The 19346-nt window shown below is 34.9% G+C and overlaps 1 protein-coding gene across 1 annotated transcript in view; it reads left to right on the forward strand.

The window, feature by feature from the left end:
* Csgalnact (Chondroitin sulfate N-acetylgalactosaminyltransferase) overlaps positions 1 to 19346 on the forward strand; it is a 199016-nt gene that overhangs the window by 146122 nt on the left and 33548 nt on the right. The window contains exon 5 of the mRNA XM_066297031.1: positions 5954 to 6151. Within this exon, the coding sequence (XP_066153128.1) occupies positions 5954 to 6151 (198 nt within the window). The remainder of the gene's footprint in view (positions 1 to 5953; positions 6152 to 19346) is intronic.

Here is a 19346-nt window from a genome sequence, read left to right on the forward strand (position 1 = left end):
TGTTTATAGTGTCAGAAACTTAACGGAGGTTCAGTAATGGTCTGGAGTGGAATTTCTATGAACGGACGTACACCGCTTCATGTTTTCCTTCCTTGGCAGTCAATGACAATTGACAATTGAATGTATATTGACAACATCTTACAGTAGTATATGCAACTGTATTTTGAGGAAGCTGGTCCTAATTTTATCCTAATGCATGATAATGTCGAACCACATGTAGCAGGAATCGTATCGAAACTTTTTAGAAACTACTGGTATCCGCACATTGCAATGGCCTGCCCAAAGTGCTGATATGAACCCAATTGAACATCTATGGGATGAATAAAGGCGCACGGTGCGTTCCCGCGATTGGCCTCCGGCAACTCGAGAACAAATACGTAGATGAAAAATGGAACATTATATGAGACAAGTCGGACTAAATTTAATTTCCACTATGGCAAGAATTTTAGGATCTCTAAGAATTGCTAGAGGTGGTAATACCTGCTACTGAATTTATTTTATTTGGAAATTTTGCTTTGTTCACAGCACAACTTTCCAGTAAACATGTTAAGTTAGTGCCTTTTTTATTCCCAATACGTTGGTTTGGATGGGATTTTTTGTTAAAAGAAAGGTTACAGTAAAAATGCCGCAATTTCGATCATTTTAAAGGTAGAACAATAAATTGGAGGACAAAATGTTTGCTAAACAGGGCCCTTTCCAAAAACGTTCAAAGATTTTTAACACATTGCCATACTCATGCGCACAGCGATTACAATAAATGATCAAGAACGTGAATCAAAATTTTGCATTAACTTACGTGGAGAAATAAAACAAATTCCTTTCTCCCATTTACATTAATAGCCAAAGGACCAGGCTATAAAGCTTCCAAGGAATTATTCAATTCGAATAACTGGTGTAAAAGTTGTAAAGCTTCGAATTTAACAAAAAATCGAGTGAGCCACTTTTTTTGCTACTCGGTGTATAATTTTATCTTTTAATGATAAAAAAATGGAATATGTCTAACTTGATTCCACCGTGCATTCAGACTCACCACAATATTCTACTAGTCAATGCTGGCTATTATGCCATGAACTATTCTTCTGACAAAGAATATATGGCCTGTTTGTGTTCTAGAAGGACCAAGACTACTATTTAAGTGTAATACAGATGACATTAGTTCTTAAATTGTCATTAATGTCCAGTTTGAGTAATTAAGTTGGCAAAAGAGCTTTTGTATAAAACCTTACCAGGCATCTCGTCCGATTGATCTAATGGGACCTGATTGGATATCATTTCTGGATATGTACATTAGTTTTATTTTATTTTATTATGGGCATAATTTTTAAAATTCTCAATAAAGTTAGATCATAGGTAAACGAGTGCCATAGATGTGATTAGTTAAAAATTTATCTACTTCGCATGTACTACAGAGTTTTCACAATATAGTGAATTTTATCTGATTGCTGTATGATATTAAAAAACGTGGACTTAACGTTGTGTATAAGATATTTAATTAAAAAAGAAAAAAAATGCTTATGGCGATTTAGCCAGTTGAATTAAAAATTAATAAGTAATTATTATTATTTATGTATTAATTATACTATTTACTTACAGTTAAATATCATGCTTGAAATAACAACTATCGTTTCTATTTTAACGTTCACATCTTCGTCACGCGCGTATAATAGTTACTCCAACCTTATTTCAGCCTTCATTACTTCTACGGCCCTATTAGTTTTTTGAGTGGTCATGAGTTTCCTCATTGTGTATCAATTCCTCCGTTCGTCCCAAAATATGTTAGTCAAATGGCCTCAGATCCGGAGATCTTACAGGCCATAATATCGGTTCATTTCGCTCTATCCATCTTTTAGAAATTTGATTATTTAAAACTTCATTATTGTTCTCTGATAATGGGCGGAATATGTTAAGGCTAAATTTATGTTGAAACGAGATTTCTTATTTCATATATGGATTTTTTTCAGCTCAATAACGCAAGTTATGAAAATTGGTAATCCTTTCACGGGAAAATTTGGATTCATTGGTCCATAATATGCTGCGGGGAAATTTCCCATCTTTAATATCGGCATGTAAGATATATCGACAAAAATTCGTTCTTCGGATTGGGTTTTCTTCTTCAAGTGCTTGCACGGACTCCGCTCAAACGTATTTAAAACTTGTACATCCACTTCAGCGCTATGTTGTTATATGTTCGCTGAAGGATTTTGTTGCTGCAAATAGCCAATTTTACTCATTCTACGGTATGTATTACCGAATATTTCCACGTTAAGCACTGTTCTTAAAGGAAATCTTTCCTCATAAAATCGCTGAGCGATAGCTGCGTTACTGTCAGCTTTGCCATATACGGGGTATTTCGTTTAACGCTGTGATTGAAGATTACTCAAAAACGGTGCGTTATATAAAAAAAAGTTTCAAATAAAAGTTGTTCGGTAAAGAGAGGGATATGTCATGGAGATCGTGACTTTTGGCCAAAAAGTCATTTTAAGGTCCTTTCAAGGGCAACTTTTTTCTAACAAAGTTTTGCAATGCATATTCTGTTTAAAACTAATAACAATCTATCCATCTAATAAACAAATATTTTTTCTTAAATTTCCTCATGTTAGAGTCTGCCTTATAACAAGGTCTAAACGAAATCAATATTCTTTTTTCGGCAATTAATATATTTTTTTGTTTTTAATTCAGTTCATTTTCTTCTTCTAAGACCCTTTTCTTTCGACTTTTCTATTCATAATTAACATTTCCTGTCCGTTCGGAACGCGCCTTTAGACTTTCGAGGCTCCTTACATCAGCATGTTTTCTATTAGGAAATCGTTACGCGTAAACCCAAGATGCTAATTAACTATTTTCATCACACGAACCAATTACATAAATCATACTGATAAATTCTTGTTGAGTTTACTTCATTTTGATTGCCAGTTTTCAAAGAAACAGATTTCGAAGAAACAAACCATGGTAGCGCATGCTAAACACTCAGGCACTTAGTCATGAGTTCGAGTTTTCCTGGAATAATTAATAATTCCATTAACCCTTAAGATAAATATGCCATTATCTTATACCAAAATGAAGGAAATTGAGTGTTCTTTCGTTCTACGTTATAAAAAACACTCCGTCTCATTTGAGAAAATCAAAAAAATTTAACTTGAAAAAGTGAAAATTGAAGTTGTCATTGTGGACACCCTGCATGCAATTTTGACTAAATGAGTAATAGTGCCTGTTAAGGGGATCTTACGTGAGAATTCTTTCTGAAATTGTCAAAATCTAACTTAAGCTAACTGTGATATTCATTTTTTTCATGAGGTACTGCAAATGCAAAAAAAAATCTTTTAAAACGTCGGAGCTAGTGCATCTAAGGCAAAAAAATCTAAGAACTAACACAGTTTCAAAAGAGAATTCTATCGTGTGAATAAAATGTGAGTGGTCCCATTTAAAAAAATGACACTTTATGACGTCACGTTTTTTTGGGACACTCTGTAAGGAAGTCACTAATTTTAAAATGTACCTTCATGAGCCTAATGTAACCCCATAATTGATTTTTTTTATGAAATCACAAATAAACTCACGGGAGTCCGAGGGATTGTTAAATGGACACCCTGTATATGGTATGGATTCAAAACAAAAAGAGCAAAGCCAAGACCAGAGTCCAGGATGATCTCACATCTTTGCTTAAGATTATCGAATATACACGTCAAGTTAAAGTGGAAATACTGTACCATATCTCGAGGGCTATTCTTAAAAACCTACTTAATAAGATTATAATTCTAAATAACTCTTATTATTTTTTGTTTGTAATTCGATAACAAATGAGTCAAAAAAGTTGTCTAATCCTGAGATGTTTTCTTTGTACTTGATGAGTAAAAAAAATTGGGGTATGTTTTAACATTGATATGTTCACAGGTGTCTAGAAATCTACATTTTCCTTGAATTTTTTTGAATGAAAATAATAGCTACTCATCACCAAAGCGTCTTATTACAATAGAAAGCAATTAGATAATTAGTAATTTAATGACACTGTAAGAACTTTTTCCGGAACTGTCTAGTCATGGGGCGTTAGAACAAAACTGTTTTTATTTGTATCCAGGGTGATCCTCAAAATTGGTAAAGTTTATTTAGAGACGGTGTCCTCAATTAAGTTCACATTAGGGCATTATATCTTTAATGTTTTGACAAAATTGAAAAAACTACGACAGCTCCAAAAATTCCGTCTTAAAGACCCCTGGTTTTGTTGTTTTGAGGTGATACCCCCCTCACCTCGCCCCTAATTTTAGAAAATTTCGTTGCATAATTCGTATTGCTCCATTATGGCCATCTAGGAGCCAAAATACGTTTTCGAATGGGAAAGGAGGGTTAAAACAATGTTGGTCAAGACATTCACGATTTTGTTCGATACAGAAATACCCAAGTTTGTTCAAATTTTGTTTTTGTTTTTGTTCGCGTTTTTTCCAGGTCCTAATAATGAACAGCAAATTTTAATAATTCCGTGTACGTCACTCATTTTCGACTTTAGGAAACAGTCATTAAACTAGTATCAAGTTTGCAATAAAATTTATAATACACCTTAAGTAACCTAGGTGAAGTGCCAAACATGACCTCAAAGTAGTTAGAAATTCTTGAAATTTTCTACGAACCGATTGAACTTGGACAAGAAACTTGGAAAGTTGCACATGATCCAATTGTGGTTAGTTCAGGGCTAATGAACTTTGGATATTTAAGTTAAAACCTTTGGTTTCAGTTTCGAGTTGATAGGTAATTTTCCTCATTTGTTAGACGTCATTTTCGAGGCTCCCTAGAGCATCTTTTACCTTACTTAGGGAGAAAAAACGAAATATTTTTGTTTTTATTTTTATTAGTATTCCTTTAAATTCGATGTTTAGTTGTTCCTCACATATATTTCCTCTATTTTGAGTTTGTCGTATACAGATTTTATCTTTTATTCTTCTTATCTTTCCTTTCCTTTCCTTTCCTTTCCTTTCCTTTTATTATAATTTATGTTTTCCCTTTGTCTGTTTTTCTGCTACGTGCTCAAAAACCTTTCCCCCGGTCTAATGTAGAGTTGCGTTTATGTGCTGTCCAGTTCAATTTTGAGGATATTTTTCCCGTTATTCTCGGAATGTCCAAAAGTTGTTCTAGTCATGATTTGACATGACGTTGGAAATCACACCGTATGCATCCTCATTCAAAATGCAGCCTCTTGCTGTTAACGTTAAATCAAGTTTCGCAATATTTGCCTTCTCTTTACAACGTTTGCCCGTTTTCCCCGAGGACATGGCGTAAATGGGAACAAACAGGAGAGGGACGCCAAATTAATTTAGAGTCCCTACAGGTGCCGGGACATTGTCTATAGAGCTCCTATTCTTTTATTTTTCTTTACCGGCTCGACTTAAATTCTCATATTTTATTACTGTTTGTTTGCTTAGCTCTTTCGGGAAGAGGATTCTTTTATTCCTCCTGGAATTCCTCATAAAATTCCAGTATTATAGCTACTTTGTAGAAGAAATGATTTTACTTTATTTAACAAAACTTAAGGTCCTTTTTAAAATTTACTTACAGCGGCTTAAGTGTAATTCACCGAGATCAAAGAAGTGGGTGTTGGGGGTATACAATTTCAAAACAATTGTGGGATTAAAACAAACACCGACAAGAATAATGATAAGAATGTAATAAATTCCCCTAACCATTATGATATTTCTTCGGAACTGAAAGGAACCGAACTGAATGCTGCGCTAATTAACTGCCGAAGGAATTATTTTCAATTTTTGTCGGAGGAAATTGCATGCCCTCTAACGAATAAAAAGGACAAGGAATAAAGGAAAATCGCCAAATTAATTTAGAAGTTCCAGTAGGCGTCTAATGGATCGTTCAAGGGCTAAGACAAGTTTTGTTTTCAAAAAGTTTTCAAGAATGGCGCAAAATTAACCCTAGCTTAATTCGATTTTTATCTAGTTTATTCCTCTTTCAGGGATCCCGTTTCTCTCAATTAGCAAGGAACTGCCTTCGAGATTGCCTCAACAAGACTCCTCCCTACTTTCTGCATCCGATATTAGCTCATCTCTTCATCAGCTATTGCAACAAAGAGAGGAGGAAAATCGATTAGAAGTTGAGAGGTTGACTGCGGAAATAAAAACGTTGAAGCTTCAATTGTTACAATATACCAATGGTAAGATATTTTGCACGAACGAGCCGATAACTAACCCATTATGTTGATGAGGCCTTAACGTCAAGTCCAAATTATAATGATATAACTGGGCCGAAATCAACAGTTGTATGATCTCTTATTAATCGCATGTTTAGAAGCAACAGATGTCATGAGTTGTAGAAATTTTTCCCATGTGTTGTAACCCGTAAATAATCAGCTGCATTCATTAAAATTGTGAACAGTTATACGAATAGTGGTGAATAATTTTTTGAATATGCATTGAGTATTTCTATGCGAAGTCGTCATGAAAATTTACGAGCTTAAAATCCCAAAATGCGGAAAAATTCGAGTGGCATTTTTTTTAATAATATTTATCAAGTATATTTTTTATCGCGATTTTGGCCAAACAATTTTTACCCATCTAAAAAATAAATTATTTAGCGCTGGGGACATATACAGGGTGTCCATTTATGAGCCCCTCGGACTCTTATGAGCTTATTTGTGATTCCATAAAAATCAATTAAGGGGATATACAGGGTGAGTCTTAAGTAATGGGACACAGAGCAACGATGGATTTATGACATAAAAATAATGCAATGTAGCTAAATTTATGTTATACCAAAAGTTGAAAATAACTGAGATACAGGGTGCCAAAGATGATAATCAACATCCATTTTCTTGATTTTTGAATAAAATAATGTCATATTTATGATAAGAGTTAATGGAATTATTTATTATTCCAGGAAAACCTGCATTCATGGCTAAGTGTCTGAGTGTTTAGCAACTTATTTATGTTTTTTTTTCTTCGAAGTCTGTTTATTTTAAAACTGGCCATCGAGATGGAGTGTACTAAGCAAGAACTTACTAGCATGTTTAATGTAATTGGTTCAGGTGATAGAAATTGTTTATTAATATATCGGATTTAAGCGCAAGGATTTCCTAATAGAGGGAATATTGATGTAAGGAGCCTGGAAAATCTAAAACCGCGATTTGAATGAAATGGAAATATTAATTATGAAAAGAAAAGGCAAAACAAGACGATCTTACTAGAAGAAAATGCACTGGACATCACTTTATCAGTATTAAAAAATCCAAGCATTAATCAATACAACGACAAATCGGTATTTTTCCTTATAATTCCGACCTAAAATTGTGCATAATACGCACCCCTCAATGGCGTAGTTGGACATGAAAAACCATAATTTTTTTTATGACATATTTTTAAACTAAAAATGACTTCTAAATTCTAAAAAAGTAAAAGTTTATAGGGCATTACGTTGAAAAAAACGAAACCGAAAATGCTAGATAAACGTCATTACTGTCAGTCAATCGGCTCCATTCTCATATAGCTTCCGTCCACATTTCAATTTTTTAAGTTAAAAATAAAAAAAATATATAAATGCGAGGCATGTTCTTGAATCACTCAGTATAGTAGTCAGCGCTTTATTTCAAATTGAAAGTTAGAATTTGTATATTTTAAATAGGCTTTAGATTGCCATTTAGAATAAGAAGTAATATTATTTTATATATTTTTATTTTAACACAGATTTGCGAAAATCGCAACATCCTATCTGTAGACATTAGAAGCCAAACCGATTTATCTTTTTTAAATTAATATTAAAAACTAAAATTCAATAGATAGAGCCTCTAGATGGCCTAACCTGTGCATATTGTTTTAAAAATATTATTCAAAATGGCCGTCATTTTCCTCGATATAAATCTGACACATTTGTCTAATTTTACTTTAGACATTTAAAATTATTATGACGCGATTTTGTAGATTTTGAAATGCTAAATGAGTCGAAGCTACTCTGCTGATGAAAGCCGACTTTTGTATATCTTGTTAATATATGATAAAGCCCCACAGGAAAAAATCCAGTACCAATAGGTCAGGCGATCGCGGTGGCCATTTTACAGCCCCATTCGTGGCTATTAATTTTTGGGGAAAATTTTAGTTTTTTAGAGTGACAAAAGTTATGGCCAAATATAAGATATATTTATTGTTATTCCTTAAGTACGTATGTTTTTAGTAGTTAGTTTATGAATATACAACGTAATAGGAAGAGGTTGACTTTCACTATTTATATTTTAAAAAGCTAAATTTAAACTCAGTCAGGTAACATCCGAGATATAATATATCGACAATAATTCATTTTTAATAAAATAATATGACTTTTTGCTGGCAATCTAAAGCCTCTTTAACGAAATGTAAATTTTAACCTGGAATATGAAACAAGGTTCCAACAATTATATATTTCTGGAAGGTTCTTAGTGATTAAATTGTAACTAGCAATTCACATACAGGATGTCCCATTGCAGAAATTTAACTTTTGCAGTTTGCTCAAAAATTAGGAAATTTTGGAAAAAACTTAGTATGCCGTTAGATTCTACATAAAAAAATATGTAATATTCCATTTTTACCTAGTTGGTAACTTGTGAGATCACTAAATTACAACAGATGTCTGCAAAAGCACGATTTTTGGTTTCGTCCTGTATTTCAAAAACCGCGAGAGCGATGATAAATTTGCTTTCGTCATCGTTTCTTTTACAAAATAGTGACACAGGTTTGCAAAAACTTAAACCCTCGAACTGTAATAACAGCGCAGATACCTTGAGGAAGTGTTGAGAAATGGACGCCCTGTACATGCAAAATACTTGCGTTTTTAACACTTTTTTTGAAAGAAAATAACATTGTTAGATGTTTACTACAATTACAATTTCTCTTGTGAAATCTTCTCTCGGCACTGAGCTTCTTATGCATATTTTCCCACTTTCTAAACTATTTTTCCTCAAACTAAAAAATATATTATAAATAAAAAATTAGCCGACTGGCCCAGCGGCAGAAAGATAGTTCTTTGATAAAACACCAATTACAGAACGGTTTCATTCAAATATTGATATAATAAATTTTGATTTAACCTCCCCTCGATGCGGTGCCTTTGTGTGAAACATCGGTGTTTTTGAACATGAATCATAGGTATTTCAATGCAATGTATTGCAATAGTTTTCAGCGACAGAAACGTTTATTGTTTTACAACACCATTGGTAATATGGGATGGACAGCACCGCTTAAACGACAATCATACACATGTAATGACTACCTGTTCGGTAATTTTGCTATTGTTAGTTTGAAAAAAAAAACAGAGAGATATATTGTATTAAAATTCCAATTGCTTGTGTTAAAAAATCCTGTATATGAAACGATCCTATACACGAGGTTTTCAGGAGCTGTAAATGGTCGCAATTTGAAATAAAAATCGTGTGTTCTATACGATTTTTTCTGTTGAGTAACAAATTTATATTAATAATAATAATTTAGAATATCAATTAATTTAGCTTTAAAATTTATGTAATGAAAGGTTAGTGCACCTGACAACCGCCGGCAGGCATTAAACGTCAGCTGTGATAAATTATTTATTCCGCTAATACGGGCTTTCTAAATTATTATCTAACAAAGTATTAAAATTATAAAATTGAAATATTATAATATTTCAGTTATGGTGTAGACTGCGACTATTAACGTGGAAATGTGTAATTTTTACTCTCGCAGTATCAGTAAAAAGAAAAATTTTAAAGCCAGCGCAGAAAGGAATTTCATTTAGTTATTGTTTCGACTTCACAACAGTGTGGAAAAACCGTAATTTTTGTTGCGAATTATAAAAATATTTTCGCTATTGCAACATTGCCGCTTGTAGTGATGTTATAGCAATTTTCAACAACAAACCCTGGATCTGAGGCCACCGCCGGATGCAGCCAGCATAAAAAAGAAACAATTTTGTTATCAATGTGTTTTAGGTTATTCCAGTTCAGGTTTCACTGACTTGGAAATAACTAAACAGAATCGACCGGGAATCTTTCGCACGTTTCGCTGATTTAGAAAAGTATAGTGTAAAACGCGTGTGAAAATCACTTATCGCACGCGTGAGATATAGTGCCACTCGCCCATTGCTTCCGTCAACACACTGTTTTACCCATGCGAAAATTGTTCCTCGCGGCACTAGTTACGAAATGTGCTATTTTCTTGAAGTTCCATTCGCTTGTTGAATATTTAATTGAAGATATCTTAATTCGGCGTCTCCAAATATTCTTTCCGCATTGAGCGATTTTGTAACTTTTATTGTTCCGAGTATCACTTCACTAACAAAAAATCACTTAACCTTTATGGCAATAGCCGCAGATGAAAGGCAGAGACGAAAAAAAGGTTTATCGTGGCGCGCTCAACGAATGATTGATTACTTCCTTTTATGTACATATGTCGAATATTCTGGTACGTTAATCTTTGCATGTCCGTTTAAAAGTTGTGGAATCTTCTAGTCATAGAACCTTCAGCTGTATAAAGAGGCCATTGTTACGAATGAAGTAGTCTAGAGCTAGTCTAGCTATAAGATCGGAGAGATTGCAATGCGCGATATTAAAGGATTTAGTGATAAAATAGTGATACAGTCGCTCAAAAAAGTATTCGTACAGCGGGGAAAAAATTCTGTGACCCATAATTTTCGACTGATTTTGTTCAAAATTTGTATAATGAAAAATCGAACCTAAACTCAGTTTAGGTGTTCGAGCAAGTTTCGAAAATTAAATTTGTTTAGGCCAGGGGCTTTTAGTCACTGCCTAACAGAAACGACTGCCTCACAAGGCACCCGAAGAGGTATCTCCTATTTTGCTGGTGTGAGTTATTGATTCGAAGGACCAGACGCTGATGCGTCAATTGATTGTAAACGGGGTTCAAGGGTTCGGGGAAGACAAACTCCGTAGCACGAATTAAGTAATTTACTTTACACTACAGATATCACTCTAATTTACACTACGATTTACAACTTTATATACACTTTTTATACATATATTCACAGAGTCGGTATTGGGTCGCCCGAGATCTGAGAATGATACGTATAAAGGTTGAAGAGTGTCTTGTAAAAGAGTTATGGAGTAGAGATTGAGGTAAAGTTGTGAAAGAGGTTTGATGGTGTTCCGCTTCAGGGATCGAGCAGTGTCCAAGAAACGGGAGAGAGAGAGAGAGAGAGAGAGAGAGATTTCGCGAGCACTGGTTTAGAGTTAAGTTATATGAGAGAGATTTTGAAGGAGTCCGCGTTCAAGGATCGAGAATGTCCACAAAACGGGAAGCTTTCGCGAGTATTGTCTTTGAGAGAATGCTTTTTGGGAGTCCTAGATTATTTGCGTCCCAGGGATGGTGGGGCTGGAGGGAGATTACCACGAAAAGATCTTGACCAATCCCAACTGACACCGCCCCCTAGTTTTGTGGAAAGTTTTTTCCTAAGAATCTTCACGGTCAAAGCTCAGATGTGGCTCGCTGGTTCCTTTGACAGATCTATTTGGTGCCCCCCATAAATCGGGGCAGCGATAAATCAAGGAACCAGTGCCATCACGGTGGCCGGGTTTAAACACGTGAGGGTAAGTGCTGCATCGCGGGGTGCAATGCAGCAGATGTATTAGGGATTGTTCCAACGTCTTTAGGGCCTAATTGGTACCCAGCAATAACGCTGATTTATGTTGGGTTTTTTCCCAACAAAATTTTTAGAGTGCTTTTCATGATCTTAAAAAAAACTCCATTTCGAAAACTTCTTGTGCGGTGGAAATTTTTCAGTAGGATTTTAATGATCCTGTAGAGGGGGTTTTTCTACGTATATCCTGAAAATTTGATCAAAGTCAGACCACAAATAAGGGAGTTGCAGCTTTTTAAATTCGCCAAAAATGTTTAAATTTTATTATTTTGCGTGAAAATCGTCACTTTTTGGCGAATTTAAAAAGCTGCAACTCCCTTATTTGTGATCTGACTTTGATCAAATTTTCAGGATATACGTAGAAAAATCCCCTCTACAGGATCATTAAAATTATACTGAAATATTTCCACCGCATAAGAAGTTGTCAAAACGCAATTTTTGTTTAAGACCTTGAAAAATACTCTTAAAATTAAATTTTCAAAACTTGCTCGAACACCTAAACTGAGTTTAGGATTGATTTTTCATTATATAAATTTTGAACAAAATCAGTCGAAAATTATGGGTCACAGAATTTTTTCCCCGCTGTACGAATACTTTTTTGAGCGACTGTATATTTAACAAAACAAAAAAATACATACAAACTACAGAGCAAATAACTTTAAGACGAATTACAAAAATTCGTCACCCGGATAATCCACTGTACAACCCTTCCAACGAAGCGCTATACGAAAAAACTAACATGACAAAAATTTCAGACAGACTATTACAAATACAAAAAAAGTGGAAAGACAAAGAGAAAAACTGGATCATCGTTGTTGGACTGTGCATTGACCGACAGACTAGAAACTCACGTTACCTTACACCGGGAACAACTCTGATTGAACACTACCAAGACATGGACTAGATGTGGGATGTTTGATGTGCCTGATATGCTTACACTTTTGTTCGGTGCTGTGAAGGTTGGATGTTGGTTGGTCTACTGGGTGTGGTTGGTGCTGGTGGTTTTGGGATGATTGTTGTGGATGATACTGTTTTTGAGACTACGATTACTATCATTATAACACTTGTAAATACCAACATGGGCAGAAAGGCCACGTAGGCCGATAGCCTCTTCTTATTTAAGAAGGAATTATATTGTTTAGTTTAGTTTAGTGATATATTACGGACTGTTAGTTAGCTAATTGTAGTTGTATTTATTTATCCAGTTAATAAACAGTATTTACGTTGAATTCCAACATTCTAGAATCATTCGAACCCCAAAATCGCAGCAATATGTTCCTGTACTGAGTATGTACTCTGCGATTTTCAGTTTAAATTCTGAACACTTCATATTAATTTCGTTTTCTATTTAAACAATTTAGATGTTTTAAATTTCGCTCAGTTGGAAAATGTATTTGACGAATCTACGTTATCACTTTTCTGTATATACTATGCAGATAACTAATTCTGGTGGATAATTTCAAATAATTAAGCCACATTTAGCTAGTCTGCGTCTACATCTCTTCTCTTCATCAACTCCTTTATGTTGCCTCTATGGCCAAATAACTTTTGCAATATGCCTGAAACGAAGAGTCATAATGTGTGGAATTATGACACACCAATTTTTAGATGAGATTTAACAGCAACAACTCCGTTGGCAGCCTGCATTGGAAACTTTCAGTAGCACGAAAATGTTTAAGCACATAATTAAGCACATACCTATAGAATTATATTTATATTTTGAGGGTACAGAGCCAATTTTGAGGAGACAACTCACTTTGGCAGTCCAATTAATTAATTCAAGCGAACATTTCGGATTAACTCATTCTCGTTATAATCAGCAAATCTATCGACCGAAATCCAAATTAGGATTGTGGTTTTTATTTAAATTTCAGACTTTGTTAACAATTTGACGCTGATTATAAACATAAGAAGGACCTGAACATGATATCTGATATAATGTAGATGATAATGAAAATCTTAAATCGTGAATATACCCGTGTCCAAAATTAAGGGGACTTCTATGGGGATCTTCAAAATAGCAAGAGAGACAGATTTGGTTAAGTGTGAAAAAATTGCGTAATCAAAACTGTAAGAAAATGGAATTTAGAAATCCTCCAAGCATTTTTTGGTTTTTGAGATATTTTGAAAAAATTAGATTTGTCGATTCTATTCAACGTGACATTTTCAGTTGTTTAATCCGACGTTTCCTATTCATAGAATCACCATCAACTTCATCTTTTTAAATAGAATCCGGATGTTCCGATATCATATTCTAAAAGTACTTCGTATTACCAATTCAACGATGTATAACGCTTTATGGTTTTATTTCGTTTTAGTCTTTTTTTAGGCCTTAGTAAAGGAAATTCCTATAAACATTGGATGATAGGTAGAAGAGATTTTATTGGATGGCCTCCAATATTGCCAGATTTAACACTATGAGATTTTTACTTCTGAGGGAATTTAACAAAGACTTATTTAAAAAACTAAACCTACCTTTCTAGATTTTCGACACCCAGTAGTGGTAGCAAGTGATGAAGTAACCCTTGAAATGCCACAAAATGTTCGGGAAAAGGTTGAACAATGATTTTATTACTGCATGAAAGGAAATGGGTTGCAATTTTAATAGTTAAATAATTAAAAATATATTCAAAACTTTTTTTAAATTTTTTTCTCCGACATTTCCAATACGGTGTTCGCATTATCGTTTACTTAAAACAAAAAAAAGGTAATTAAAATTCCTTCAAAATGATTGATCCACTTGACCCTCCGTGCCGTTTAAGATGCTCGAAAGGGGTTGTCACCGCGTGAAAGGAACAAACCCACATCCATGACACTACATTCACAAGATGTTCTCCTTAGAAACAAAATAGACCTGTCACGGGGTGTTCCGGAAAAATTTCTTGCGTCCAAAATAGTTCAGGTTGGCGGTTTTAATTGGGACACCCTGTACATTTAATGTTCAGTTATACTTTCATTATTTGAATATAATCATCACCAGTCACAAAATATTCAATGACTCACAGACGATTAAAAAAAGATAAAACCAAAGTCGATTCTAAGTCACTCATCCGTTATAATAAGCAAAAGGGTTTCGGCGACTATGGGTTTAACCCTCCCCCGTTTACGACGTCGTTACTGAGCCCTTTACTACGTGATCATGTCAATTGAAATTTCTATGTCCGGTGTTTTAGATTATGCTTTGTCGTATGTTCGGTCTTTGTTCACTCGTCTGCGTATCATCGAAAATAGGAAAACCCCAATTTTCTAATAATTAACTGATCATTGAAACATTTGTTTATTTCGAATTATTCAGTTCCATTTAAGTATCTATCCAGGTACTTTTAGAGTTTATTTCCATTTAATTGTTTGTTGTCGTAAATCTGTAATTTCAAGAATTTTGTCAGTTTCCTGAATTTATATCAACATTATATCACTGTCAATGGGGAAATCTGCCATAAGTATGTAGTCATTGTAAAACTGTGAAAAAACAGACCCTAGCCTCAATTGGATTGACAATATTGTCGTTCGCAACCAGAACATTCCTGGTTGATTTTGACCTGACATGAAGTCTGACCAACGTCCACCGCATTATAATAAAGATTTCATTGGAAAATCGTGGAAAATAGAGGTTATCAATCGATCACAAACAACTGAATAGTAGTTTTTAGCATTTCCACTAAGGAACTCGAGACTAAATTAATTTCCTTCTTTTAAATTTGTGTTAAGGGGATTCCTTCTACAAACGAAACCATGAAAACGACAATTTGGTTTACGAAAAAGGTCTGTGTTAAATTTCACTTATTTCTGTGACAAAATTTTGTTGGTCTAAGTATGAAGAGGGAGATTGCTTCGTTGGGCGGGTTACGAACTATGATTTTGATCACATATCCGAAACCGACACCGTTTCAAGACGAAGAGAAAAAAAAGAGAGCAAAATTACTTTACTCATCCCATAAGTACTAAAACTGAGGAGGTTCAACCAGGGGCGCACCACCACCAAGAGCCCTTGCGGGCTATGACAGTGGCGGATCCCATAAATCGCGGCCTTCTGGCGGATACCTATACGAGTCGCTTTTCTGAGAATATTGCAGGATCATCTAACTGCAGATCGCGGCAATAGTCCCATTGGAAAGCTTCTTTCTAATATATTTCCCAGCCATGAAGAACCCTTGGATATGGCCTGGCGGGCACCGTGGTCTGGCACCCAGATGGTATTCTTAAAGTAAATGTCGCGGTACATGAGCGTAACTTAAGGGATGAAAGTACAAGTAAGTTAACAAAATAGCCTGCATGAAAAACCAATAACCTAAAGTCCCTAACGACTTGTCTTAGTGATTAAATAGTTTTGCAATTTTTGGCAATAATTCGAGTTTGTTTATAAATTTGTATCAGAATTCGTTAGCCTAGTTAGTTCTAATTTTTCTAATTTTAGTTAACTTCCTCCCCAGCTTCAGATATTGTCATTAACCCTTTTGCTATATCATGAATTGACATTGCTAACGCAGTATTTGTTCTGAGCCTGAGGGACGATGTGCACATATCGAAAAAGCCTAAGGATATTTTTATAAATAAATTGAAGATCTTTTGAAATTAATTAGAAAATAAAGTTATGCACTTACAGTGTTGGAAAGTGTTTAACATGCAAACAAACTAAGCTTTTGTTCATAGATTTCTAAATTATATTGTTGTTATTTATAAGTGGTAAATAAAACTAAAACGCCTTTTTGTCAACTTAACAAAATATTTTTAGAAAGCAAAAAAGATGCAGTCTAATATAAAGTATGGCCTTTACAATTATTAATTATAGCCTTAGTTCTGCCGTCCCTACTAAAATGATACTGTTGCTTTCCGTTTGCGGTATCCTCCCCCATTCTTCTGACAGTAACTCCCAGAATCGAAAAACACCGTGAATGTAGGCCATATGCGGCGAAACTTTTCTTTGAAGCAAGTCCTAGACATACTCAATTAGATTCAGATCTGGCGATTCTGGTGGCCATGGCGACGCGACGATTTCTTCGTCGGTCAGCCAATTTGTCACAATACCGGTGACATGCGGACGAACATTGTCATTCACGGGGCGAAAGCTTTGACCCACAGTTCTAGCAAATAGTCGTCGGACCGTACGATCAAGAATGGTGTGTATCTACTGTCGAGTTGTTGGGAATGGATTTGGAAAAACGAGGTCTGTTCTGCCGTCAATCAATATTTCGGCCCATACCGTCATTCTACCACCTCGACATGGATACATTTCCTATTGGGCTGCAATTGTAATGCGTCCCCATCTTCGATATTGTTTGGCTAGAATTCCAGTTTCCTTGAAGGGCCGCCATAATTGCCTGATTTGACACTCTGGGAAAAACTCAGGCGCTTACTGCAATTTGGCTCAATCCAGCTGGAAGAAGACCCTATCCCTTAATTCATTTCATCCAGAGTTAAATGTCGTTTCATGGTAAAATACAGTAGCTTCAAAGCATCTGCTAAACACCAGCTAGTGTTGAAATTCAGTCAACTTGTTAATTTAGTAGAGTGCAAAATTCAAACTTTTTCATATCCGCAAAAACTTTTTAAATTTATTTTTGGATTTTTTCTATGAATTGTAACATGTATACAGAGTGAGGACTTGCACTGTTACAGTACGGTATAAACTACAATTGAAGTTTACTTCTTATCGGTTTTATGATTTTTTTTAAATATCCTTAGCCTGTGTCGAAGTGTGTTTTCGGTTATATGCGAAACAAAGTTTTGGTAATTGACAATGGAATACGATTATAGAGGCTTCGCTGGGCTAAAGGCCGTAACACGTCCTTGCCAATTCGGCTGTGCCGAACTCTTGTAGCAACGAAAACAGGAACTTTATTTAATTTTGAGAAGAGTGAGTTGAGGGTGAGAATGAGAAGAGTTTGTGGCACGTACAATATCATCACCCCATGCGAAGTTATAAAGAACATGAGCAATGTTTCTTCAGCACCTTAAAGCGACATTGAGTAGATTTTACTATATCTTAGGAACAGTTAGTTTGGGTTTATTTATCAAATAGATAATAGTAAATTTGACTTATTAGACTTGGATAAAGATCGACCAAGAGTTGAAAACTCATCTCGGTATAGATTATACGGAGGTGAGTTGTACTAGAGAGCAGATTCCGACACTCTTGTTCTCAATGTTAAATGTAAATTCTAAGCTACGAACATTAAGTGTTAATAATTGAGAAGGCCTCGTATAGTAACTCTTGCCATATTCACGCGCTAAAGTTGATACTCACTATATATTCCGTTTATATTCCATATCTGTTCCGTACAAATCACATACAATTTGATAGTAGGTAGTTGATATGACTCACGGTATGTAGACGGAACGAATAAACATGCACACGCAGGCAACTGAATGCTGTACAGGTCTGTTTGTATACATAATAGTTTGCGGAACATTATGGAATGGATATAGAGTGAAACTAGAATAGTGAGAATGAACCTTTATTTTTTACTGACAGCAGCGAACTAAACCTAGACCGATCTGGTTCCTAATTTATCGTCATCAATGTTAACTTTCTATGCAAAAACAGGGTAATTTTGCGATCTATAACACGTTATACGTTTACGAAAAACAGCACACAACATCACTCTAAAAAGTGGCAAACATGGGAGTCCGACTTTTTCTCTTGACCGAAACCGTTTTCAGCGACGGACGTTGCTGATTTTATGCAAAAGTAGAAGCGAACGCGATATATCAAACGGTAAATTTTTAAAAATTATTTTATTTTTCCTATTCCAATCTTTAGCAGTTTTCGAAATATCAATTGACACTCTTAATTTTTTGTTCAAGTAAGATCACGATAAGTTATCGTTTATAGCGGTATTTGAATTCACAAACAAATAGAACTTCTTGAGAATGTTTCGGAAAGTTGAACAAAATTGCCTCATGTAAAACAAGTGGGTTTATGTCGTATAGGGTGGCTCAAAATTAGTGATCTTGCTCTAAAACAGAAAGTGTGTTTTTTAATATCCAGGGTGTCCCAAGCAACAGGGTTCACCTTGAATATCTTTTTCGTTGTTTGTTAAAAAAACGATAAAAGACGCCAATTTGAACAGGGAGGGCATCATTTGGTGAAAAAATTGTTATCCAAACTTCACTTCTCTATTCCTGGAAACCACCACTTTGAAATTTTCAAACTGGAAAAAGAATTGTGTATACTTCGTTTGGAAGGTAATTTTATTCTCTACGCAGTCAAGCTTTAATTTTTTTTAAATCTTTGTACGTCGGTCTTGTAGAAATAAAAAAAAAACTAAATAAAGTGATTCTAACCATTTCAACTGATATTTTATTTCTTTTATTGTAACTAACGTTGAAAATGACCTCTATTGACTTCTCTGCATTCATACATCTGTTTCTCAAAACGTCGACGCACATTATCTAACACTTCTGGTGTTGCTGACCACTCTTCGAAGATTCGGATATGTAACTCTTCGAAGTGATCAGAGTGTGTGCCATAAATTTTCGTCTGTAAATATCCCCAATAAGAAAAAATACAGGGGACTATGATCAGGGGATCTCGTGGGCCACTTCACTGCACCTCATCTGCTACTCTATCTTTCAGGGAATTTTTGATTCATCAATTGTGGCATAGCAGCATTGTAGTGCGGAGCTGCTCCATCACGTTGGAGAACTAATACTTATTCTAGGAGGCGAGGATCTTGTTCGAGTATTTCAGTTATCCTGGGAAATATGAGGTCTTGTAGAAGTTGTAGACAGTTTTTTCCCTTTAAGTTTCCAGGAAT

The sequence above is a fragment of the Euwallacea fornicatus genome, chromosome 27 (genome assembly GCF_040115645.1).
Source record: "Euwallacea fornicatus isolate EFF26 chromosome 27, ASM4011564v1, whole genome shotgun sequence".
Lineage (NCBI taxonomy): Eukaryota > Metazoa > Arthropoda > Insecta > Coleoptera > Curculionidae > Euwallacea > Euwallacea fornicatus.